General features: G+C 50.8%; 1 protein-coding gene and 1 non-coding gene across 3 annotated transcripts in view; both read left to right on the forward strand.

Moving 5' to 3' along the window:
* The first annotated feature begins 1,676 nt into the window (after positions 1-1,676).
* Positions 1,677-1,749, forward strand: Trnam-cau (transfer RNA methionine (anticodon CAU)). The gene has a single exon. It is a non-coding gene; the product is annotated as a tRNA-Met (tRNA).
* A 413-nt stretch (positions 1,750-2,162) lies between these two features.
* Fbxo31 (F-box protein 31) overlaps positions 2,163-18,944 on the forward strand; it is a 30,531-nt gene continuing 13,749 nt past the window's right edge. The window contains exons 1-3 of one of the 2 annotated variants that reach the window (XM_051201642.1): positions 2,163-2,535; positions 15,227-15,298; positions 16,722-16,808. In XM_051201642.1, coding sequence (XP_051057599.1) covers positions 2,238-2,535; positions 15,227-15,298; positions 16,722-16,808 — 457 coding nt within the window. In that variant the 5' untranslated portion in view covers positions 2,163-2,237. The remainder of the gene's footprint in view (positions 2,536-15,226; positions 15,299-16,721; positions 16,809-18,944) is intronic. The other variant, XM_051201643.1, reaches the window with a different exon arrangement.

The following is an 18,944-nucleotide window of genomic DNA, read 5'->3' on the forward strand; positions in this document are numbered from 1 at the left end:
TTATTTATTATTATTATTCTACACAGAGTGTCTCTGTGTAGCCCTAACTGTCCTGGAACTCAGAGAAGCATGCACAAAGCAATAGTGCCTAGTCTACTCAGGCAGCTACAAAAGCTGATGCAACTCCCTATACCCTGGATTCTCTAGTCTTCCTGTTCCTCATTCCTCAGCATGACACTTTGTTTTCATTTCAAAGACTCAGAGAGTAACTATGCAGGTCCCCACGTCCCCACATGCTGGTTGCCACATTCAAACGGTGTTTGTTTTATAATAAACCAGGACCTTTGCCCTGAGGGACAACATAAGAGGTGTGCTGTCCAGGCAGATTGGGAACTGCATTTTCCAGGAGACACTGCTGCTCCCTCCCACCAGGGCTGCCGATGCAGAGCATCAGGCAAGAATGGAGGCGAGACAGAAACTAGCTAGGGGTAGAATATAAGGAAATGTGTGACCTGGTGAGGTGTCAGTGAGGCCAGTGGATGCTTCCAGTAATTGAGCAACACAGCAACATGCTGGCGTTTGTTTATGTGTTACCACTCAAAGGAACAGCATCTAGGAAGCCTGCAGGCAGGATGCATCTGGTCTTGAAGGGAGACTCTTGAGGCATTGAATTGTGGGGGTCCTAGGTGCAGAGGCTGGATTCTGAATTAGGACACACACCTCATTGTTGCTCTGTCTCCTCAGTGAAGGCTCATGGACATGAAGCCCGTGAAATGGTGGACCTGAGGAGGTTCAGCTTGGAGTGGACAGTCCAGGGCCTTGGTCACACACCCATGGGCCTTAACACACCAGAACATGAGGCAATGTGTGTTCAGTTACACCCTTATTATTATATAGCTTAAGTTATTTAATTATTTTATTATTATTATTACTTCTTTTTTTAGTTTTTCGAGACAGGGTTTTTCTGTGGCTTTGGAAGCTGTCCTGGAACTCGCTCTTGTAGACCAGGCTGGCCTCGAACTCACAGAGATCCTCCTGCCTCTGCCTCCTGAGTGCTGGGATCAAAGGCATGCGGCACCACTACCAGGCTTATTTATTTATTTATTGACATGAAATCTTGCTGTGTAGCTCAAGATGTCCTCCTGCCTCCGCTTCCTCGGACTGGTATCATAGGTTACCAAGTGGAGCCTTTGATTAATGTTATTATCAATCAGTCAATAAATTAGGCGATATTTGTTTGCTTGTTGGGGGGTGTGAACTACAAGGGAGCACACAGGTCAGTGATAACTAGAGCCTTACATTGGCTTTTTATGAGACAGGCTGGCTTCAAAATCACTAAGTAGTCAAGGATGACCTTAAACTTCTGATCCTCCTGCCTCGATACCCCAAACACAATTTGAGATTAGAGACAACCATGCAAATAGCTAATTTTAGATATATAAAAAAGTGATGATATATTCATATAGAGTCATGAAGTGGAGAGAACTGCAGCTTTCCAGAGAGGGAAGTTTCTAGGTACTTTGTGCTATGCAGGAAAACGTGAGCTGGAGAGCAGGTTGCGAACACCAGGAATTCCTACTTTACCGGACCTTCCCTTTGCTACCCAGGCGCAACTTGGGCAAGTTGGTTTAGACGTGGCGTTGCTAGGCGACAGTAACTTTAATTTCCTTTGCCAGATTTTGCTCCCAGCGAGCTCGCCTGTGCAAAGGCCCTGGCTCAGCAGAGGTTACTAAGGAGCCTCGTTAGCGCAGTAGGTAGCGCGTCAGTCTCATAATCTGAAGGTCGTGAGTTCGATCCTCACACGGGGCATCCGGCTTCGTTTTGTTTGGGGTACAAGACTACAAGATTCATTGTATCAAGCGAGGTCAGTGGTGGGAGGAATGTGGCAATTTCTAGGGGCGACCTTTTCAGGGCCTTAACCCCACCATCCTCATTTTGTGGGCAGCTGGGCATCTTAGGCGCAGGAACCAATCGCTCTCTGGCCAGGAGCCTGGGAATGGGGCGTGGCAACATCCATGGGCGACAGTGTGACCACATGTAGGGGCGGGTTCTATTTGCTGAGGGGCAGGACAAAGTGTCTGAGTGCTGCGGGGTGGTCCGTGAAGAGCCCACCTCTGGGGTGCGATTCTTTCTCCCTCGCGGGGCAGGGCGAAACTCTGCGGGTGGGGCTTTGCCGGAGGGCGTGGCCACGTTTGGGGTGGAGCTTGAGGCTCTGGCAGGCCCGACTAAGGCCGTCTCGCCTACGCAGATCGCTGTGCGTGCGCGCTCGCGTGCTCGCGTCCACGGTGGTGGAGGGTATGGCGGTGTGCGCTCGGCTCTGCGGCGTGGGCCCCGCGCGTGGGTGCCGCCGCCGCCAGCAGCGCCGCGGCCCGGCCGAGACTGCGGCGGCGGACAGTGAGGCAGACACGGACCCCGAGGAGGAGCGTATTGAGGCGGGGCCGGCGCGCTGCTCCCTGCTGGAGCTCCCTCCCGAGCTGCTGGTGGAGATCTTCGCCTCGCTGCCCGGCACCGACCTGCCCAGCCTGGCGCAGGTCTGCAGCAGGTTCCGCCGCATCCTGCACACCGACACTATCTGGAGACGGCGCTGCCGCGAGGGTGAGTATGGGCATCCCATATCTTGGGCATTCATTCGGTCGAGGTAGGAGCATGGTGCAGAGTGCCAAACCAGGCCTGGCTGCAGAGCGAGACTCTCTGACTTATAAAACCAATTAGCCAAGAGGCCTGGGCTGTAGCGTGAGACCTGTCTTCAACCTCCCCTCCTCCCCCCTCAACAAACACCCAAACCTAGCTAGCCACACGTCCACTGCATTACTGCAAGAAAGAGGACATAAAAGCTGTTAAAGTCTCATTTGGAAGACCTTTCTTCTTGTGCATACAGCAGGGTATTCTCAGCCTGAGTGGCTTATTAGTGTGTGTCCTAGAGCCTTTCCTGGGAAAGCTTCAGGGATTCTGCTGCCTGCATGCCACATAGGCTAATCCCCTGATTGTGGGCTTCAGCATTTTCCGTCTTCTGGCAACAGCACTCCGAATACTGCTTTGTGCATTTTGTAGAAATTCAGAGGATTTACAGTTATCTTCTGGAACCCCTGAGTTGATCTTCGTGGGCTTGCACTTCTCAAAGTGGAATTGTGGGATGGCAGGCTGTGTGAGAAAAGCAATTTCCGCATGTCCTTCCCAGGAGCAGGATTCTTTTATCTTTGCCGTGTAATTTCATGGTTGACACCTGGCCTTGACTCCACTCATACACTGTGGGATGTTGGACAAACTACCCCTAGTGTGAATGGAAGTATTTGGTGGCAGGTACCTCCTCTCTTGAGGGGTGACTTTGATGGTTTTATAAGAAGCATGCAAAGCCCTCAGTCCTGAACGGGGCTGTTTGGCATGTCTGTTGGCCTATGTGTAAAGCCCTATTTATCTTTTCTCTTATTTTCTCTTAGGATGTCTGCTTTTGCCTGGGGAATTTGTGAGACTCCTCAGTAGTAACCTTTAGTCACATAGAACAAGCGAATTTTTTACTTTCTCTCTGAGCACTGCCTTTTCTTTCTTCCTTTCTTTCTATCTCTTTTTAAATTACTTCTTTTGTTTATTATTATTATTGTGTGTGATGAGTTTGTGAGTGGGCCATGCATGTTTGTGGAGATCAGAGGGCAGCTTCTTCCTCTATAGCTGTGGTTCTCAATCTCCCTAATGCTGTGACCCTTTAATACAATTCCTCATGCTGTGGTGACCCAAACCATAAAATTATGTTCGTTGCTACTTTATAACTAATTTTGCTTCTGTTGCAAGTTGTAATGTAAATATCCGTGTTCTCCGATGGTCTTAGGTGACCCCTGTGCTGGGGTTGCTTAACTCTGTCAGGGGAGGGTCATGACCCACAGGTTGAGAACCTCTGCTCTGTGGATTCAAGGGGATGGGACTCAGGTTGTTAGGTTGTTGACATGAGCAGCAAGTGCTTTTGCCTGCTCAGTTGACTGGTCTTTCGCCTGATGTTTTGTGTGTACACTTGTGATACTCAGTTCCCTCCAAAGTGCTCTCCATCAGCCAGCTGAGCCTGAGCGATCTTTGGGGGAACTGTAGGAGGGGTGGGTGGGTCATTGCTAAGAACAGGATCACAGACTTTTTGTTAAACTAGAAATTTCAGAGGGGTGTGCCAGTCATGCTAACTGAACTGGAGCTTGGGACACACTGTGAGAGCTGTGAAGAAAAGTGTATAGTGTCTCATTGCCAGTAGGGAAAGTAGTGGCAACTTGGGGGGGGTCTCTTCTAGTCTCTCCAAGCCCCCACTGCTGTAGCTCTTGAGCAGCTTTATGGGATTCTAGAGCCATGACTAGAGAATAAACCTCACCGACACCAAAATCCTAGGGTTTCTCTGTGTAGCCTTGGCTGCCCTGGAACTCACTCTGTAGACCAGGCTGGCCTGGAGCTCACAAAAAATCCACCTGCCTCTGCCTCCTGAGTGCTGGGATTAAAGGTGTGTACTTTAATTCCAATTTTGAGAAAGTCATAAGAACTAAAAGTCTCAGGGGTATTGGTGTTACGGGTGTGAGCTACCACACCTAGCATTAACATTTTTTAAAAGATTTTTATTTGTGTATATGTGTTTGCTGTGTATGTGGGTATGTTCACGTGGCTGCAGAGGACCCTACTGGTTCCAGAAGAGAGTATAAGATCCCCTGGAGCTGGAGTTACAAATGATTGTGACCACTTCATGTAGATGCTAGGAGTCAAACTTAGATCCCCTATGAAAGCAGTATGTGCTCTTAACCGCTGACTACTCTCCAGCCTACACCCAGCATTTTTTTGTTCCATTTGTGAGTTTTATTCAGTTAATCAGGAAGGACTTCTGTTTTAGGTGGTCTCTGGCACTCTTAGTGCTGAGCTTGGCCCAAGGTGGTACTGTCTGGGTTCCTGGCAGCCTTTTGTGAGACAAGGTCTCTCAGTGCAGACCAGGCTGGCTTTGAACTCTTCATTCTCCTGCTTCTATTACCCACATGCTGGGTTCAGGCATGTTGGGACTCCTGGTTATTCAGGCAGGTGTACTCTAACCTGTGAGGTCAGGTACGGATTGGCTGGCAGGCCTGGATTTGAGGATCTCTGAGGCAGCCCCTTTGTGTGTAGCTTCCTGGGGAACTGCTGTGTGTGAGACAATCCTACCCTTACTTCTCTGAGCCCCTGAATGTCTTCTTTCCTGGATTCCAAAATCAAGTCGATTTTGGTGGAGAACAGCACCTGGCGACAACCCTCGTGCCGGCCTGGATCCTCCCAGCCCCTGCCGTTGCCTGACAGGGTTGTGATGTTGGTCCAGGGGAGAGGGTGACCGGTTTGAATGTTTATTGCTGGGATATACTGTTTCTGAGACTTGGACTGTGACCCATAGTCAAGGTATGGACAGAACATTTGCTTTAGTAAGTCTGTAAGTGGGGCCTGGTTGCCAGGCTTGCAATCCCAGCTCTCGGGAGGCTAAGGCAGAGGGATCAAACACTCAAGGCCTGCTTGGGCTACAGAGTGACTAAGAATAAAAGGTAAAAAGAGCCTGGGGGTGGAGCTCAGAGACCCAGTGGGTATGAGTCGCTGGATTCCATTCTTGTAACTGTTGAAAATTAGAACAAACGGAAAAAGCCTAACTACCGCTTTCTACCAGGGTAGGGTGGTCTGGGGCTTGGAGACACTAGAGACTTGGGATGGTGCCATTGGTGTTTAGACTGTTAACACAGTTAGCCTCTCAGAATCTTCTCTCCCCAAGTAGTGACATTTGCAGGGCTGCCTTGATCCCTCTGTTGTGGTGGCACACATGTCAGGTTGTAGAGTGACTTGGGGCAGGGGAGCACTGTTGGAATCATTTTAGGAGGTCTTTCTGGGCAGGTCAAAGAGAGACTGCTTAGCCAGTTCTGTCCTGTTTCCAGGGCTTGTGCCATGAGTGGTGGTGCTGTTCCCAGAGGACAGGGACAGAACCTAGTACCCAGCCACCTGGGCATAAACATTTTCTTTTGATGTGTCACCCCCTTGGCCAAGGGCCACCTGCAATTATGTCATGTGGGAAGGGCTGTAGATAAGTCCTGGTCTCCAGAGCACTGAGGGCAGTAACCTCAGTGCCTGCCTGTCCTTGCCTGACAGGCCTCTGTGATTAATGCTTCATCTGTACCTGCTGCTGACCAGTTGTGGTATGTCACAGCTGAATGTGCCTCCCAACGCCAGCCCAGGGCTATTGAATTTAGAAATGTCAGAGCTGGGCGGTGGTGGCACACAACTTTGATCCCAGAACTTGGGAGGCAGAGGCAGACCAGCTTGGTCTATAGGAGCTAGTTCCAGGACAGCCTCCAAAACCACAGAGAAACCCTGTCTCAAAAAACCAAAAAAAGAAAAGGAAAAAAAGTTTAGACATGTCAGGCCCTAGTTCCAGGTCAAAGTATTCATTCAGGGGCTGGCAAGATGTCTCTGTCAGTTATCAGTAAATCATCTGCTACCAAGCCTGGTGCCCTTAGTTCACCTGATGGAAGGAGAAAGCTGGCTCCTGCAGGTGACCTCTGACCTCCAGAGGCTCCTGTACATACAAGTATAAGAAAATGTGACAAGATAAAATAAATATAATAATTAAAAAAAGATGAAATTCAAAACAAGGAAACAGTTAAAATTCTCCTTCCCCTTTGGCACTTTGCTGTATTTGGGCAGGTGTACTTGATTCTCACCATAACACCTGTATGTAGTTCCTGTCCAGGGTTATGATTGGGAGTCTACTGTGGGTTTGCTGATCATGCCCCTCACTGTCTGATCCAGTGGTGGTGGAGAGGACAAGCCAGCTCCCCCTCATTCCCAGCTTGACTGGCAGTATTATCTCTGTGGCTTTGTTAAGTAGCCGAGCTTGGAGGCACTGTCTTAGGAGGAGGTCTGAAATTGGCTTAGGCGTATTTAAAGTCCAGCAAATATGTATGAGCTCACCCATTCTGTGGAGGGGACCCAGCAGAGAAAACAGACTGTCCAGGAAACAGAGGGGCAGAAGGCCCAGAGTGGAGAGCCCCCAATCCCACACCTCCCTGATTGAAGGAGCAGTTAAGCTCTTGTGTTGTGTTTTTATGCTTTTGTTTAAGTCGGGCTGCTTGTTTCTTGTGAGGCAAGGTACGCTGTTTCATAGGCTATCCTCAAATTTGGACAGATCTTCCCACCTGAGCCTCCTGAGTGCTGAGATGACAGATGTTAGTCACTATGCTTAGCTTCAGGGATTTGGGGGTTGGTGAGGATCACACCCAGGCCTTGTACCTGGTAGGTGAGTAGGTGAGCTTTCTATCATTGGACTTGACTCCCAGCTCTCTGTGACTGCTTGCTTTTGATTTTTTTTTTTTTAAGTTGGCCTCACAGTGCTGGGGTTACAGGCCTGCACCACCTCATCAGTTTTCAATCTGTTTTATTTTTTGTGAGGCAAGATCTCACTTTGTAGTCTGGGATGCCTCAGCCTCTGGAACAGGGATAACAGGAATGTACCACAGCCCAGTTCTAAGGTGTTCAAAAGTTAACTTCCAAACACAACTTGTGTGGTCTTTCTCTTGGAGGCAGAGGCAGAAGGAACATGTGCTTAGGAGGTCTTTAAGGCTGCATTGCCATAGGAATACAGGCTGGATGTGTGAGTCTGTTTCTTCAGGCCTAGGGGAAGGCTGGCCATGCCACGGGGAGTAGCACCTGGGTGGACTGACACTCTGAGATGGCCACAGGGCATCTGAGGAACTGGGTGTGTCTTCCTTCTGGGCAGAGTGTAAACACAGCATGTGTGACAGTGGCGAAGGGACAGTCACCTCCTGAAGCCCTCACACCTTCCCTCTCTCTTCAGAGATAGCCTGGACCTGGGCAGTGTGAGTCATCGTCCTATGGCAGATGCCCAGCTGTGCCCAGTAAAGATGGAAGGACTGGCCAGGACTCATAAGCCTGGCATTGTCCCAAACCTCTGAAGGGTCCAGGCAGCTTACTCCAATGACCGCAGATGAGTAGAGCCTTTGCCCACAATGGGCCCCTGCTGTGCAGGAGTCTTGGGGATGATGTGATGGTCAGTAGTTCTGTCATGAGAAGAATTGGCTTCTGGAGCCTGTCTTTGGGGGACTGGAAGATTACCTGACTTCTGCCAGCTTCTTGAGAGGCCGCATTGGGCCAGTGTGCATTTTAGCTGGTTTGTTTGTAAGCCTCTAAATTTGCTTTGTTTATTTAAGCTTGAATGTTCAGGCGGGGCATTGGTGGCACACACCTTTAATCCCAGCACTTGGGAGGCAGAGGCACGTGGATCTCTGTGAGTTCTAGGCCATCCTGGTCTACAGAGCAAGTTCCAGGACAGGCTCCAAAGCAATACAGAGAAACCCTATCTCAAAAAACCCAAAAAGAAAAGGTTGAGTGTTCAGGATGGTAGGTTGCTGTGTTGTTAGAGCACTGACACTCTCTCTTCCAGAGGATCTGGGTTCAGTTCCCAGCTCCCACATGGTGCTACATGACCTCTCTAACTCTAGTTAGGAATCAGCATCCTCTTCTGGCATCCACATGCAATGCACGCTTATGATTCACATATACATGTAGGCAAAAACTTATGCACATGAGGTAAAAACAAATGAATATTTTTTTTTAAATGAGGCTGGAGTGCTGGTTTAGCATTAAGAGCATTGGTTGCCCTTGCAGAGGACCTAGGCTTGACTCCTAATACCCACTTAATGGCTCAGAACCTTCTGTGGCCCAGACCCAGGGGATCTGACATGTTCTTCTGGTCTCCTCAGGCACCAGGCACACACATGGTACACACACACACACACACACACAGAGCATAGGCAAGACACTTACCCATTAAAATAAATGTTTTTTTTTTTTTTTTTTTTTTTTTAAAGAAAGGTCTGGTGTCCTTGCCAGTGTCCAGTGTCTGAGGCAGGACAGACATAGACATAGACCTATGTCTAAAGCTGGAACCATGGGTGGAGGGGTGATCTGAGTGTCCGCCCTGTCACTGGCGAGCTCATCTGTCGCCACCTAGCTCATGGCCTGGTCCTGTGACTTGACTAGGATTCTCTGAGGCCCTTGTGGGAGTCCAGTGTCACTTGCTGGCCGGTCCCTTGCCCCTACCCAGAGCCACACACGCCACTTTTCATCCTGAACTTTGAGCTGTCTGTGTTGGACTTCCTCTGGGAAATATGTCAGGGCTTCCTGAAAGAGACATTTGAGGACAATGGCACTAAGTCCTCAGTGATTGAAAGATGGACTATCTGCAGGGAGCAGCTGTGTTGTAGAATTTGTGTTGCTCGGCCCAAGCCCATATCCAGAGGCTGCAGCTCTGTACTAGAACCCAGAGGGGTGGAGTCCAGTGATTTGACTAGGCTGGGCTTGAACTCACAGAGATTTGAATGCCCCTGCCTCTTGAGTGCTATGATCAAAGGTGTGTGCCATAACGCTTGACTTCAGAGTATTTTTTAAAAATAGTGTTTTGGTGCACCCTCTTCTTTCTTGTAGTCCAGCCCAGGCTTGCCTAGGACTCACTATGTAGTCCTATGCTGGCCTCGGATTCATAGGTGACCCTCCTGCCTCAGCCTCAACTGTACCAGGGTTATATCCTGTGTTAGCGTGTGCTCCCTCCCTCCCCCTCTCTCCCTCTCTCTCTCTCCCTCTCTCTCTCTCTCCCTCCCTCCCTCTCTCACTCCCTCTCTCTCTCTCCCTCCCTCCCTCTCTCTCCCTCCCTCTCTCACTCCCTCCCTCTCTCTCCCTCCCTCCCTCTCTCTCCCTCCCTCCCCCCCTCTCCCTGTCCCTCTCTCCCTCCCTCCCCCTCTCCCTCTCTCCCTCTCTCCCTCTCCCTCTCTCCCTCCCTCCCCCCTCTCCCTCTCTCTCTCTCCCTCTCTCTCTCCCTCCCTCCCTCCCTCTCTCTCCCTCCCTCCCTCTCTCTCCCTCCCTCCCCCTCTCCCTCTCTCTCTCTCTCCCTCCCTCCCCCTCTCCCTCTCCCTCTCTCCCTCCCTCCCCCTCTCCCTCTCTCCCTCTCTCCCTCTCCCTCTCTCCCTCCCTCCCCCCTCTCCCTCTCTCTCCCTCCCTCCCCCCCCTCTCCCTCTCTCTCCCTCTCGCTGTTTTATTTTCCAACACAGGGTTTCTCTGTGTGTAGCCCTGACTGTCCTGGAACTTGCTATGTAGACCAACTGGCTTCAGACTCACAGTCTGTTTTCCTGCCTCTGTCCCCTAGATGCTGGGATGAAAGGTGACCACCATCACACCTGGCCCGCCTTCATTTTTTAATCATTAAACTTTTCTGTAGTATTTGAAGTGAGGTGACAGGTACTGTTTTGTTTTTATTTTTTTACTGGAGTAAAAAAAAAATATGTAACAGCTGGATATGGAGGTGCATGCCTGTGATCAGGAGACTGAGGCAGGAGGATCACAAGTTTGAGGTTGGTCTGTGTTATATAGTAAGGCCCAACAGACATTCATCATTAAATCCAGTTTCCCCTCAGGTCAGGGATGGTAGGCTCACTCTTGAAGCACAGTGCCTACTTGCCTTCTCTAGAACTGTCTCTCCAAATTGAGGCGCTGTTGGGGTGCAGTGCTGCCCCGTGCAGCCGCTCCCTCTTCTCATATCTGTCAAAGGGATGCTCTGGGGAGTTCAGAGCCGAATCTCATGGTGTTTGTGAGTGGTCTGTTTACAATCCGTGTTGTAGTGTGGATCAGAGAAGTATCTCATTGCATGTTTGTTGCTGAATCTGCTGACCCGTCCACAGCCCCCACTGTTCACTGCCGGGAAGGGCGTATGAGTGAGGAGTGTGACGTTTCTGGAGACTCTACTTTCAATTCCTTGGGCCTGAACCTGGCAGCAGACAGACCGGCCCATGGTGAGTCTGAGTTGGATTTTCTGTGCGGCGGTGACACTGCAGGTTTGTAGCTTGCCTGCAGTCTGCTCATGCACACACACACCCCACTCCCAGGCTTTGTCTCTTGCTGTGCTGCCCTTTGTGGGGTAGGTGCTTCTCAAAGAGCATCACTGACGTCACTTCACTAGAGTAAGAGAAACTGCCAACCTGCAGCGCTAATTCCTTTGCTTAAGGAGCACCGTGCACTGGGCTAGGGATGGCCCAGGGTTCCATCCTTAGCACCATACAAAAGAACAAACTAGGCCCGGAGGCTAACTTCTTGGCTGAGCTTGGTGTAGAATGATGGCATTAACTTTCCTGGGAGGGAAGGTGCCACCTAGCTGCTGGCCAGGGCCCAGTATGGGAGCTAAGCTAAGAGCAGCTTTTTTGACGACTTGTGGGAAGGTTGCAGAACAATGCCAGGGTGTGTGATTGTTCTTAGCCTTATGTAGACAGGAGGAGCCGTGAGGTCACCATGACTCCGCTCTTCCCTGATGGTGGATCAGAGTCCGTGAGAAGGAAAAGCCCTTGTGGCTTGCTGCCTTCATCAGTACTGCAGCACTGACTGACTTCTCTCAGCTCCAGTGCGGTTTCTGCCAGGTTAGGCCGCAGGAAAAATCAAGTCACTGGTCTGAAGTGATGTGAAGAGCTGAATGAGTAGGGGACAGTGTGGAAGTGTCTGTCAGATGAGTGCAGGAAAGCAGTGCCAACTGACCGGTCTCTGGAGCAGAACTGGGGTCCCTGGAGGGGGTCTGGTGGGTGGGGAAATCCTCAGCGGCACTGCGTGTACCAGCTGCTGCAGTCCTCTGGCCACAGGTAGACAGGCCTGTTTGTAGCCCTCACCTGAGCCTGACCACACTTGGCACAGCCTGAGAGTCAGCTATTCATGCTCAGAGCTTGCCAGAATTTGCAGGGTCACATCACTGAGGCAACACAGTGGTGGGCAGTGGGAGGTGTCGGGAGCCTCCATCAGGCTGCCGCCCACTGCTCCAGCTGACCTGGCATCCTCTTAAATGCCACTCTGATTTCGTGAGTCCTGGCCCCTCACCAGGGAAAGCCACTGTGCCTCAGAACCCACTCTTGGTTGTGTGAGGTTCTTCTGCCCCAGTCTCAGCAGCCATTGCCATTGGTCAGGATCCTGCACAGCACCCCCTCCTCTCCCAGCTGCCATAGGCTTAGAGGGATGTGAGAGCAGTTATATCTACCCTAACAGCTTTTGCTGAGTTAGGGACAGCTTCTCTCTAGTTCTAAGCTAGCCCCCTTTTTTATTTTTAAGACATTGTCTTACACTATGGCCAGACTGGCTTGGAATTCACTCTATAGCCCAGGCTGGCCTCAGATTCACTGTGCAGCTGAGGATGACCCTAAATTCCTGATCCTTCTTCCTCGAGACCTTCCAAGTGCTGGGATAGCACCAGGCCTGCTTTTGCAGTGTTGGGAATTGAACCCTGGGCCTTGGGCATGCTAGGCAGGCAAGAGCTGCATCCCTAGCACAAATTGTTTTTTGTTTTTTTGGTTTTTTTTTTTTTGAGAATAAAGAGAGCTCCAGTAAAAAACAGAGAGCCATATCCATGTGTTTGGGGCCACCCTGGGCTGTGCAGTTAGTTCCAGGCCAGCCTGGACTACAGAATGAGACTATCTCACAGAAATAAAGGACAGAGTAAAACAGTTGTCACAGTGTTAGGGTGTTCTGAGACCCTGGCTTAATGGTGATAGACAGGTTTTTAGCATTGTTTTCTCAGAGACATTCAAATATTACAGAGACCTTCACAGTCTCACGGGACAGTCCTGCTGCCTGATCACTGTACCATGGAGTACGCTACTGCAAGCCATCATATGCCTAGGTCCTGTGTCAGCCATTGGTGGAAGCTTTGTGATGACTGAAGTGATTGGGTAGTGTGCTGGTGGAATCCCCCAGTCCCTGGTGCTGGGGATGGAACCCAGGGCCTTGTGCATGGAGGCACGTGTTCTTCCACCCAACTCCACTGCCAGCCCATGATAAGACTTTCCTGTGTTTAATTTGCAGACTTAAATCATGTTAGTGATCAGATTTCCTCTCTGAGGTTAGCCTGGTTCCTGGATCAGATCTGTTGGTGCTTCATTACAAAGGGCTGAGGCCTTATGTAGCATGTCCTCACGATAATCAGTCAGGTGGGCATTTAAATGTCCCCTAGCCTATGGTTACCCCATCTAGAGCTGGCTCGGGCATGGGCTCTTAGCTTTAGAGGGAAGTTCACACATAAATTATAGGCCTGAGGACCTGAGCAGAGGCAGCTTTTGGGGGCTCAGGTTAGACAGCATTAAGACCTGGTGCCTCCCCCATTGTGTGCACCCACTGTGCAGTGAGGCCCAGTGCAGCTGAACTTGATAGTCAGTTCTGGTTCTTCTTGGCAAGGACACTTCCGTGGAGGTCAGGCCCAAGGTGCTGGGTGTGGGCCATACTGCTGCCCTTGTCTGAGCTCCTTCTTCCCAGCTGACTTTGTAAGAACCACTTAGCTCCAGTAATCAATTGCAAGGATAGACTGTGCTGGGTCAACATATTTGAAGTTGTAATCGGGATGTGGGGTTATGGTGGCTTTTCGGAAGGTGAGCCAGAGAGACATGGCTAAGATGCCCACATCTTGGACCTGTGGTCTCTCCACTTCCTGTCTCTTCTGCATTTCTTGATGAGCATCCTTCCTTCCAGTTAGCATTGCTGTGAGGAGGTGGGGCCTTACAGACCACTGGCCTGGTCCCTGTGATGTGCTGGAAGATGAGCTCACCGGTGGGAGGTGCCAAGTATGCAGCCTTGGATCTAGGCCATGACCACTGTGTGAGTCAGTCTCTGAGTTTAATCATCAGCAACATTCATTCACACGTGCACACACCAGTATACCAATGCTGGGACCCTGCCTGGGTCTTCTCTCTGGAGGGGACAGCCAGGCACACCTGAGGAGAAATGCTGTGTGGGACTGCTGCCCTTTGGGACCTAGGGTGGAGGGAGGGAGCTTGAAAGAAGTTAGATCCTCAGACCCCATCAAAGCCACCCAGAGAGCCTCCTCAATGCCTGCAGCTGACAGCCCATGAGTACAGGCAGGACCCCATCCATCCAGAGCATGGGCTGAAGGGGAAAGGACCAGCCTCTGGGGACTATGAGGGCTGCACTGTGTCCCATTCCAGGCAGCTGCTGTCCTACCCTGTGCAGGGCTGGAGTCCTGACATGGGAGGTCACTGTGAACATCTGATGAGGTTGTGCTATGTGATACTGTGAGTGTGAGCTGAAGCTGTCCTTGGGTTGCAGGAGCCTCTTACCCCTTCTCATGCCATGTGCTCACTACTAAGGGGTGCTGACCTGGCTTTAGTCCTGGGTCACACTGTAGGCTTGTGGTACTTTGTTCAGGTCACGACACCTCTGTGCCTCCTGCCTGGGTGCCAATGGAGAGGACATGGGCCTTCCCTGAGCATGCTGTCAGGTTTAAATATGGTGGCTCCTGCTAGCCCTTGCGGGGTGCACTGGTGAGGGGTGGCAATGTGGATGGAGGCTGCTCAGGGGCAGATAGCCCTCTAGTGGTAGCCCCCCTTCTCCACCTGAGATCTGAGGCAAAGGGCTGGCATTTGGTTAAGGATGAGTTGGGTGTGAGGTGGAGCTGTGGTAAGATGGAGGAGGGTCCTGAGGACCTTTCCACTGGTGTGGTGTTAGAAATGGATCTGGTCTGTCAAGAAAATTACCACATCATCCAAAGAATTTTGAAAAGGAAGATGCTTTACTTCCGCAGAAGGGTTTGTGTGTGGCTCTTCAAAATTAAGAAGTCAGTTGCACCCGGTGGAGGGGTCTCACTTAGTTTTTACTCCTAAGGCAAAGAAAGGGTCCCATGTCTCACTCTGAATGGTTAGAGCTCCACTCACCCTCTTACACTGCTGGTTAACTTAGGAAAGTGTAGTCTTTGATCTAAGTGCTGACTGGGGACAGATTCCTGTAGAATGCCTCTTTACAGATTTCTCTGAAGATGGAATATCCTTTGCCCCATTTAACCCTTTGCATTTCCCTTAGGGGGGGACTAGGGCAGTTTGACCAAAGAGATGTCAGGTGGCTGACTGCTCTCCAGCATCTGTTGTGGGGACAGACCCAGGGCTGAGGTGAGCTATACTGTGCACCTGGGGTCTAACACCAGTGTATAGACTTCATGTAGGTGTGAACATTTCCAGACTATCTAGAACCTCACCTCATTTGTACTGTTCGGCTTTTGGACCACAGCAGAGCAGACAGCACAGGTGTGCATGGAGGGTGGCCCTGACTGCAGCAGAACAAGACCTTCATTTGTGAACAAGCAGAGGTCATCACAGTGAAGGGCAGATTCCTACTAGGCACAGAGTGTCTGCCTATCCTTGCCTGCCTGTCACAGCCCCTGGCTCTGCTGCTTTGTGAGCTCTCGATTTTACTTCTAGTGTGTTTCTTGTTGCAGAGTATGGCGTTTGTGAAAACCTGCGGAAGCTGGAGATCACAGGCGTGTCTTGCCGGGACGTCTATGCAAAGCGTGAGTCAGTCCCTTTGTCTTATCCACCACCTTTCCTTTGTAGCAGAGGGCAATAGGTACGTGGCAGCCATGACTGATGGTGGGGTTGCTGCTTCCTCCTGTCTTGCACATATCACTTTTAAGTTCAAAATGGCTAAAGACATTTTAACCAAAACATTTGGGGCCCGTGGTTGTGTTTACAATCTAGATTTTACTTTGGGTGGTGTTGGGCGTTCAGTGCTAGGCAAGTGCTCTCTTTGTGATCCAGTCCCAGCCAGCCCATATGTTCTATTACTAGCATACATGGTAATTGTGTCTATTTGTGGGATACAGTGACATCACTACATATACACAATATATACTGGTCAGGTCAAGGTTAATGGCATATCTATTACCCGAACATTTACTCCTGTGTGGGGAGCACTGTTGGCTCTGTCTCTCAGAGTTGTCTGCTGTGCTCCCCCGTCCCCAGTTAGCCACTCTCCAGAGCCTGGGATGCTCGTGTGTTCCACACTGTGGCCAAATGGCTGCCGTTCTTGTTTGGGTGATATTGTCCCCTTCTGACTGATAATGAGTGTGGCTACCTGATCCTCGTCATTATAAGCCAGCAGAAGCAGCTTGCTTCTTGGGAGTTATGAGCACCAGCTGTCTCATCCTCACAGGATGACACAGCTGTGGACATTGCCCAGGTGTCACAGCCCAAGGAACATGGATGGGGTTCCTCAGCTGCGCCCTTCTGTCCTGTGGGAGAAACCACCTGGGTACAGGGCCAGGAGAGTGTCACTGATGTGTGGTGGAGGCAGGCAGGTGAGGACAGCAGAGTTCTGCTGTCTGGCTCTGTGAGTATGCTGCAGTTGCAAAGCCCATCCTCTCTGCCTGCTTCTCAGCACCCTGGGGGTTTGGTCTGCACTGGCCGGAGCATACTTCAGTGGTGATGCTACAGTGTGGGAGCTGAGATTTTTGAAAGTCTGTGAACACTCCTAAACTCTGGGACTTGATGGCTGAAGAAAGAGTCAACCGAGTCCCTGAACAGGTGGCCAGGCTGGTCAGTCTGGATTCAGCAATGACAGGTGTGATGTTGCCTTAAAGCACACAGCATGAGGACAAGGAGCTCATGAAGGTGGCTGTGAGCCAATGTCTTTGTAGGGAAGGAACCTGGCCCAACCTCTAGGGACCTGTCAGCCACACCTGCTCTCCTGCTTCTAGGCTCCAAAGAGTTGTGACAAGGGAGTGAGGGAGTCACAGGGGCCACCTGAGGTTATGGCTGCAGTGAGTTGTAGCAAGCAGGGAAACCTGCCGCACAGTGTGCTCTTCAGCCGCTGGACCCCTGGGAGTAGGAGTGGCAGGAGGACGAGGGTGCGGAGTCACACGGAGTCACACGGCAGCTGCCCGCCCGCCCGCACGTGAGGGGGGACCCTCAGGCTTTCCTGCTGTGTCTGTTCAGGTATAAACCCTCGAGTGAAGTCAGGCCGCTTCATGAGAATTCTCCCCGATTACGAGCACATGGAGTACAGAGACGTGTACACCTGCCGTACGTACTCCGCACCTTGCACTGTGCCTGCTGCTGTTTCTGCATGGTTGAGCACAGGCTCACTTCCTGACCCTAGGGAGATGCTGACCCCTGACCTTTTCTCCTTTTCTCTGCTGCAGCTGTCTGTAGTTTGTTGTGGTGGGTCTTGCTGTGTGGTGGTCTAGGCTCTCTGTATGCATGGGATGGGTTTCCACAGGAGTGTCTAGGGTCCTGGGTGGCACCAGTCATAGTGGTTTGGGCAAGCATATCTTACCTATATTTTTTAAGGTAGTGACAGAAAAATAACAGGAGAGCAGAGGGCAGAAGGCAGTGTAGAGGCCTTTAAAGCTCCTCCGTCCTAAAATAACATGAAACTGGGCTCAGTGCCACATACCTGTGAGCCCAGCTTTCATGAAACTGAAGCCGGAGGATTGCTTTGAGTTCTGGGACAGCCTGAGCTATAGAGTAGGAAAACTTTGAAGAAAACAAAACAAAAACAAATGGAATATAAACCACCCTCTAAGTTTGTCATTAATCATATGAGCTTATAGAAAATTAAGCCCCCCCCCCCATCAGACGCAGGGATCCACTGCTGCTTCTTTAGAACTGGATTCTTGGGTTAGCAAACTGGCCCACTGGGTAAATGTGCTTGCCTTGTAAGCCTGGTACCTGAGTTCCGTTTCAGGAACCCATGAAAAGGTGGGAGAATTGATTCCATCAAATTATGACTGTGACATGTGGACACCTGACTTCCTGCTTTGAGTCCTGGAAATTTCTTCAACACAGTGAGAGCGAATTTCAGTTGTCTAGAAGGAGATGGAGAGATGGCTCAGAGGTTAAGAGCACTGGCTGCTCTTCCAGAGGATCTGAGTTCAGTTCCCAACATCCACATGGGATCTGATGGTCTCTTCGGGCTTGCAGGTGTACAGACAGACAGAGCGTGCATACATAAGAAAGAGATCAGAGTTGGGAGTGGTAGCCATGCCTGCCACCCCAGCTCTAGGTGGTGACAGGAGGATTAGGAATATAAGACCTACTTTGGCTATGTAGTAAGTGTAAGGCCAGTCCTATCTCCAATAAAACCCCAAACAAAAATAATGACTAGCCATTTCCCCTCTACCAAAAGCAGTATAAAGAATAGGCAAGCTCGTGGCTGTTTCCCAACAAGCTGTCAAGGACTAGGCACATAGCTGCATCTGTATACACGATTCTTATTTCCTGTGGGGATACTTCCAGCTTTGTGAGATGCTTGCCTTTGTCTAGTGTGCTCCTGGGTGGTGTGTGGGCACTTTGAATAGCTGCTAACAAACACCTTTGCTGTATTGGCTGGCACAGAGGTGGACTAACTGCCAAGGTCATGACTGGGGGTATGGGAAGGCACGGGATCTGAGCAAGGCTGAGCTTGGGAAGGGCTGGTGGTTTTTAGAGGAGAGACAGTGTTTCCAGAACACTGTGTCCTGAGCTAACCAGCCCTCCCTGCTGAGCAGAGAGCAGCAGGTCCTGCCAGTCACACAGGGAGGGGATGGCTCTGGGAAGCCATGGGAACAACTGACCCTGTGCAGGGCCAAAGATCTTCTCCACCCCCTGCCCTGTCACAGCCATGGGATTCTTCTGGAACAGCATGGAAGCCCAGCCCTTCCAGGAGGTCTGAGAGTGTAGAGCCTTCTCCCTCTTTCCTGGGAGGTACTGCTGAGTGCCTGGGGGTTTTCAGCCTCTTGTTTGGTAGTCCTGCTGCAGAGTGGCAGAATGGGGATTGCTGTCCTGCCAAGGTTTGAGGGCATTTGAGTCACACAACACTTGGTAGGGGGCTTGGAAAGCCTGGACGGTACAAGGAACGTCGATGGTGGTGAGCCTCTGGTAGCCCATGGCCTCTGAGCCCCAGCATCTGACCTGGAGCCCTCATGCCTCTGGTTTCCAGGCACTTAGCAAGTGTCAGCTGGGCTCTAAGTATGTTTTCTCACCAGCCTGCAGTGACATCTTGTACACAAAGGCTTTGGGACCTGGCCCTACCTGGGTTTTCGTCACCCACAGGGGACCTGCATTGGAATTTACGTGTAAAGTCCTTTGGACCCCAGGCCCCTGGTGTGGATAGGAAGAAAAGGATGATAAATGTCCTAAGTGTAGGACTGTCCCAGCAGACATAGATCTGTGCCACAG

The sequence above is a fragment of the Phodopus roborovskii genome, unplaced genomic scaffold, assembly GCF_943737965.1.
Source record: "Phodopus roborovskii unplaced genomic scaffold, PHOROB, whole genome shotgun sequence".
Taxonomy (NCBI): Eukaryota; Metazoa; Chordata; class Mammalia; order Rodentia; family Cricetidae; genus Phodopus; species Phodopus roborovskii.